The sequence below is a fragment of the Azolla caroliniana genome, unplaced genomic scaffold, assembly GCF_043228905.1.
Source record: "Azolla caroliniana isolate FFs.n. ecotype wild unplaced genomic scaffold, voAzoCaro1.0.p SCAF_4, whole genome shotgun sequence".
In the NCBI taxonomy this organism is placed as follows: domain Eukaryota; kingdom Viridiplantae; phylum Streptophyta; class Polypodiopsida; order Salviniales; family Salviniaceae; genus Azolla; species Azolla caroliniana.
The window spans coordinates 19,304,867-19,311,775 of record NW_028230439.1 but is presented as its reverse complement, the minus strand read 5'-3'; the positions used below and the strand labels follow the sequence as shown (position 1 = coordinate 19,311,775).

General features: G+C 38.3%; 1 protein-coding gene across 1 annotated transcript; it reads left to right on the top strand.

Moving 5' to 3' along the window:
* Positions 1–5,297: 5,297 nt before the first annotated feature.
* On the top strand, positions 5,298–6,909 carry PSRP5 (plastid-specific 50S ribosomal protein 5). Its single transcript, XM_087318052.1, has 2 exons — positions 5,298–5,500; positions 6,365–6,909. Exons 1-2 carry the CDS (start codon positions 5,347–5,349, stop codon positions 6,664–6,666), a joined length of 456 nt encoding a protein of 151 aa, XP_087174178.1. The 5' UTR covers positions 5,298–5,346; the 3' UTR covers positions 6,667–6,909.

Below are 6,909 nucleotides of genomic sequence, written 5' to 3'. Positions count from 1 at the left end.
TCTTTCTGCCCCAAATGATCCATAATTTTGCAAACACTCTTTGATCAACTCTCAAAAGAGCAATTAAATGTGCTATTCACACTATTGTACAATTAATTATTGTTCCTTGATTTTGACTCTCTCTGAAGGTCTCCTAACAAGAATTGAACCATTGTGGATGACTCTAACAGTTTTCTTTGCTCATCTACTTGACCATAGAGTTGAAGTAATTGAAGATCCAAAATAGTGACATTTGGAAACTAGGTTACTTTTTCCTTTTAGTTTTGAGCTTTTCTTTTTCTTTGTTGTTAGCCTCCCCCTTGTACACAAATTAGGAGAATGCATTGTATCTAGCAATTGGTTTGGTCTTAACAGTCATATGGTTTCCTATGTGAATGTTAATATATCATTGCCATCAATCATGTCTTCTTTTTTGGGCAAGTGTTAGTGAGATACTTGGGTCATATTAGCCCTGCAATGGACATTATTAATGTCACCACCATTTCTTCCTTTTGGGGGTGGGAAGCCTAGTTAACAAGTGGTAGGGATATCTTGTAAAAGTTGCAAACATGTAGGGGGCATGTGGGAGAGAAATGGAGCACGGGGTTATGAGGGGGAATGTGGCGGTGGCAGTGCCATCAGTAAGAGATATTCATCAAATTTGTCAACTATGGCTAGGGTAACTATACATCATGGTTATCAAGTGTTGGTTGTCATACGTTGATGTTGTCATGCGATCTACTTACTCCACAACACATCTTGGGTTTCTATGCAAAGGCCCAAAGACAAACCACTTATAAGACTATGGTAGGCTGGTTGTGATGCCTTGAACAAGATAAATGGTACATCTTGTTAGCTATGGAGGGAGCTAGTTCCCTTTGATGTTGAATGGTGGTGGTTAGGTGGTCAGAACAGGTTGCCAGTTGACAATAGTAAGCTACCTTAATGATAGCAAGGACACTTGTAATTTTGGACATCGTGGTAGAGAGAGTGCACAATTAATCACTTTAAGGGATGTAAATACAAACAACACTTTATTGAGAGGAGAGACAACACATATAGATTATAACAAAAATGGATTGATTGTATGTAACGAGTAGAATAAAGTAGCTCTCTCTCTCTCGTTTACACTACTAGGACTATATCTTGGATTCAAAACCTAATTTTCTCACCTTTTTATTACTCCATGATGCCATTGTGGAATGTAGGGGTTGAACCCATGACCACTTGGTCTCGATTGGGCAACCTTACCAACTAAGCTACTTACAATGGGTGTCATAATGGAGTATGGTCACCCATTAACTACATGGGTAGTGAAACATGTAGAATTGCCAATAGGCAAGATAAACACTCCATTGAGGAAAGAATTTCCACTTGTTCCAATAAAGGAAATTGCCACATTAATACTACCTTCAACTTTTCTAGATATGATTTGACTCCATGCCTACCATCAAATACAGAAGCATTGCATATATCCCAATTATGACGCAATCCCCAATACCTCAGAAATAGGAAAACAATTTCCATCTCAGATTTCGGGTCAAACTATCTGAATTGCATCAAATAACATCGTGATAAAACTTGCCAAATTTGAATATATCCCAATTACGACGCAATCCCCAATACCTTAGAAATAGGAAAACAATCTCTGCCTCAGATTTCGGGTCAACCTATGTGAATTGTGCAAACACCCATTGTCTTTGCGTCAAATAACATTGTGCTAAAACTTGCCAAATTTGAGAAATGTAAATTCAAATATAACAAGCAATCAGACACTGTATGAAATGATGAGTACTATCTTCCATTTGAATAATGCAAAAGAAGCAATTGCTTGTTGCTAGTCCATGTCAGTTTAGAGCTAATCTGAAAGGCAACCCCCAATTAGAACCCTAAATGAAGACCTTTGCTACAAGGGGCAATTTAGAATGGGAACTACGTTAAAATATGCCACCATCCGTGATCAAAGTTATATAGCGTCCATTTTTCTTGAGCCTTAGATGATAACCTTGTGAAAACAACGTCTGTCCCTGTAAACACCAATCAATCCACGATTGTTCTTTTATTTGTAAAGGAAAAGGTTTTTGCATCAATGCAATATTGTATAGTTGCTAGATAAATCCATAATTGGGCGAGATGCGTAATATTTGTCACACTTCAACAAACTCCAAAATTCTTTGAGATGGAGCCTCAACTATATCTCCAACCTCCTTGACCCCAAAATGAAAGATGCAATTAAACTAAGAGCGCAATCTCTCATTTCTAGGCCAACATAACTTTTTGCAAAGAATTATAATGCTCTCTACTAGATGATAATTTCCATACACATAATGAGAGTGCTTCTTGCCATGAGACAACAAAGTGTTGTGCACATGAAGAGCTAGGAATCTTAAGTGAAATACATATGTTCATAGTTATGGACATGTTTGTGAGTTTGAACACATTTCTTGTGATAATGAAAATCTATGGGCCATCATATGCATAGATATTTCTTTGTCCCTGGCAACAACGAGAAGTAATATAATATCATGGGTTCTATAATACATTGTACAACCTTAACGCGTAGGTGAAATGGCCAAGATTGTGACTTCAAACACATGAACTTATCCCTTAACTTGACATCCATTTAATTAATTAACCATTCATAACATTCATTCCCAATGGATACCCCAAGTGTAAAAAAATAGAGCCTTTGCTAACCACAAATCCTTGTCATCCTACACATTCCAAATCCTTTTTAGTACATGGTAGGAGACTAGACTTCCTCTAGTTAATATATTATCCGGAAGCCAATGCAAATTGGTCCTATACAAGCAACCCCTTCTCAAGATTCTTACATGAGGCTCATAGAAACATGAACTAATCATCTACCAAAGCATGTGCTACCAATTGCCCTCTAGATAAAAGGTGTAGACCTACAATGTCATCATTTGTTGCAAATGTTGATAACATCACTAACAAGGGATGAGTAACAATAGCAAACAACAATGGGCTAAGTGGGCATTCTTGACGAACAAATCTCGTGATGACAATATCGAATGTAATTCCCCTATTAAGCATTACTTGAGAAACTGCATCTTGTCCTAATAAAAATGAGGTGAGACATGTGGCCCAAAGCCCATTGTTGCATTAACTCGGAAATAAGGAATCATTTAACATAATCATAAGCTTTCTCCAAATCTAATTACACTATAATCCATTATTGATGAGTGTTTCTTACATAATTCATGGTCATTTGAACATTTAATACATTATGCAATATATTTCTACATGCAATAAAACCATATATGGGCGAGATGTATCAACTTTGGCAAATACTTTGTAATCTATTTATCAAGACCTTTGTGAATATCTTACACAACCGCCCATTAAAGAAATAGGTCTCCATTGATAAAATAACTCAAGAGATGCCACATTTGGAACTAACTTAATGAGACTGTAAAGAATTGGATATGATTCTGTGCAGTAGAAGAGATATGTGTGTTTATGCGCGCGCATGTGTGTATATAGCAGAGAGAGAGAGAGAGAGAGAGAGAGAGAGAGAGAGAACAATGTACATGGAAAACACCAAAAACTGTATTAACAAGAATAAGACAACCAACAATACAAGGAGAGGGAGAGAAGTGCTTATATAGTCACCTTCTCACTATATTCTCTTTTTACAACCACCACTTACTAAAGAGAGGTGGAGAGTTTGCTTCTCAACAGAGACCAATCTCGCAAGCTTTAGGCATACAACTAGAATCCCAACAACATTGAAAAATCAAAGTTAGGGGCCCCTTTAAAATGTTTGAATATCATTGAAAAACGTCATTACTCTACATTTTTGTCTGTCTGCCTCCCCTTTTAGGAATAGAGAGAGATTTGATTTCATGGCATACATAAGGACATCATAATTGACCCACAGAACCTAAGATTGATTGTAATGAGTAGAATAGAGGTAGATTTCTTTTGATTGGCTTCACACATAGTCTCTTTACTTAGGAGTAGAGAGAGATTTGGTTTTGTAGCATCCATAAAGAGGCTAGTATCCATGGGGCCTAATATTGATTGTAATGAATAGAATAGAGTCGATGTCTTTGATTGGCTTCACATACACTCTCTCTACATTGAAGTAGAGAGAGATTTGATTTTGTGGCATCCACAAAGAGGCTAATATTGACCCATGGGACTTGAGTACACAAAGTTTTCTTGATGTCTGTCTCCTTCCTAAGAAGAGATATCCATACTTCGAAGAACAAAGTCTTATATGTGTGAAAAAGACATATAGTTATGAGGTCAACCTTCTAGGCGGTGTCTTAAGTATGGCACTCAAGTTGTCACCCCCTCTTAATATGTCATCTTAGCTTCCATGAAATGCACTATATGCTCAAGAATAAAAAGCAAGTGAAATTTATCCTCTACAAGGCCTTCATTGTGGAGAGAGAGAGAGAGAGAGAGAGAGAGAGAGATTCTATTATCGTCTTCGGAGGTCAAATATGACCTATGAGACCAAAAATATTACATTTCACGTGATACGTGTGAAAGTGAGTAGTGACTCTCGATGTTCAAGAACCTTACCAATGAATGTTGCAATCGAGAGTGTACATTGTGGTTGTAGGAATTCATGCAAGGATTGGGCTCGGTCGAAGAGATGTGGAAAGCATGGTCGAATATGATCAAAGGCAGAGCATTGTATCAAAGTGTGATACTCAGACTCGCGAACTTGTTTAGGGCAAAGTGTGCATAGCCGACCCGACCACTCTCATCACTTGTGCCCCAACGCCCCGTCTCACATCGCAATGCATGTGAGCTAAGTCGCATGGAAGCAATGGTTCGAATGGCTGATAACGGTATGGGCTCTAACATGTATCGATGTGTACGATTTCCCTGTTCCGCAAAGAATATGGTTTTGTAGTTAGGTGCAACACGTGTAGTATAATGTGTGAAGCATGTGCCTCCACATTTGTCCCATGTCATGATACATTGGCGTTGTTAAAAGGCCTCATTTACAGAGGAATCTAGTGATGCATCATGAAACAAGTATCTCGCATCCCATCTACCAAACCCTTTTTCTATATCTTGCATCCAACCGGAACATAGAGAGAGAGAGAGAGAGAGAGAGAGAGAGAGAGAGAGAGAGAATAGAAATGGGTGGGAGACTTAGCCGAGATGTTAACGTCTTCTAAGAACAAAATTGGCCCATGAGACAATTCATTTAAAACAAAATGGGATGTTCTAATATTGTATCGTTAAGTAGCTATGGAACCGGTTTCGGCTCAAACCGAACCGAAACCGGACCGGTGCCATAGCTATCGTTAATGTAAGAAGAGTATTTTTTGTGTGTGCGCGTGCGTTTGTGGATATAGTAGCGTTCTTCTATCTGCAGCAATGGCAGCGAGCGTGGCTATGGCGGGCCTCATCTCTGCTCGGTTTCCTTCATCATCTTCTTCCTCCGTTCCTTCTTCTTCTTCTTCTTCTTCTTCTTCCTCTTCTTCCTCTTCTCATCCTCCTCTTCCCTTTTGCACCTCGCTTCATCCTTCAGGTAATCCTTTTATCCTTTCTGATCGATCTGGTGAAGCATGTCTGTTTCCTGCTTGGGTGTTTTTTTCACGGAGTGAAAGGGATTTCCTCGGTCTATTCTTCTGTGTCAATCGATTTCTTTCTGCGAGCATTATATCATCACCATCTTCTTGCATAAGAATAATTTTTTCTAAAAAAAGCGTTGACACTGTTAGGTATTTGCATCAGTTTTTGGTTCCCTCTTTTGCTTCCATCTGTATTTTCTTTGATTCTCCTACTAATCATGCCTTGTAAGTCTGGAAATACATCTGAAAACAAGTGGATATTATACTCCATAGAGCAGATGATAGGGAGTTTATCCTGCCTAAAGAAGTGTTCGAAACTGTTGACTGTTTATCAGTGTTAGAAATAGTGACTTTTCATCCTGCCTAAAGAAGTGTTCGAAACTGTTGACTGTTTATCAGTGTTAGAAATAGTGACTTTTCATCCTGTCTAAAGAAGTGATAGAAACTGTGAATGTTTATCACTGTTTATTATTTCTGGTTAATTAACAGAAGAGAGATTTCTCTGAATTTTGGTATTATCTCGCCTAAAGGCTGCAAACTATTTCATCCGCAGTGTCAGCTGTTTTTGGCATTCTCTTATGGTAAAAGAAATCCTTTTGGATTTAAGTATTCCTGCAATCTGAGCTAATGTTTTTCCTCTAATGTTTGCACATCAAGCTACTGTAAAGCTTTATTCCAAAGGCTTCACAAAAAAGTAGAGATGATCTTTTTGCATCTCCTTGATATGTTTCTGTGATTAGAAGGTTACTTTGACTTGCTATATGGTTTTTGCACATTCAGGCGTTCTTGTAATCTTGTCTCCTCCCATTCTATTTTTGAAGGTGCTAGGTTTGTGACACAATACCTTTCGATTCGCAAGGAAAGCATGATAGCAGTTGTGCGTGCAGTAGTTGCCGAGGTCTTGACAACCGAATCTCCATCAGAGGTAAAAGAAACAATAAAGAATGGTGATGGTGAGAATGATGGTACTCCATCTGGTTTGAAGCTCGAATCCGAGGCTGATATTCTGAAGAAAAAGCAGAAGCGCGCGGAGCTTCGTAGGAAGAGGTTAGTGAGAAAGAGGCACCTTCGAAAGAAAGGGAGATGGCCTCCTTCCAAGATGGCTAAGCTTAAAAATGTCTGATCCATGCTACACACAAAACCTCTTTTTTTTTTACCCCTTTTGTTTTTCTTTCTGTAATGTTCGCTTCTTTGAGTATGTTGTTCTGCTCGAAAGTATGGAGAAAACGAAATTCCTGAATCTTCAAGCTATTGATTTGATTGATTGATTGGTCAAGAAGAACATGTTTAGGAAAGAAGAAGAAAACATTCCTCATATGCAACTTAGCTTCATTAGGTTGCAATTTTAATCTGATTGTGGGAAGTT

What these genes read in the sequence shown, in the direction of transcription:
- PSRP5 (XM_087318052.1), top strand. Translation starts at nt 5,347, where the DNA reads ATGGCAGCGAGCGTGGCTATGGCGGGCCTCATCTCTGCTCGGTTTCCT. An exon ending in CACCTCGCTTCATCCTTCAG is followed by an intron (nt 5,501 to 6,364) that starts GTAATCCTTTTA and finishes CTATTTTTGAAG; the next exon opens with GTGCTAGGTTTGTGACACAA.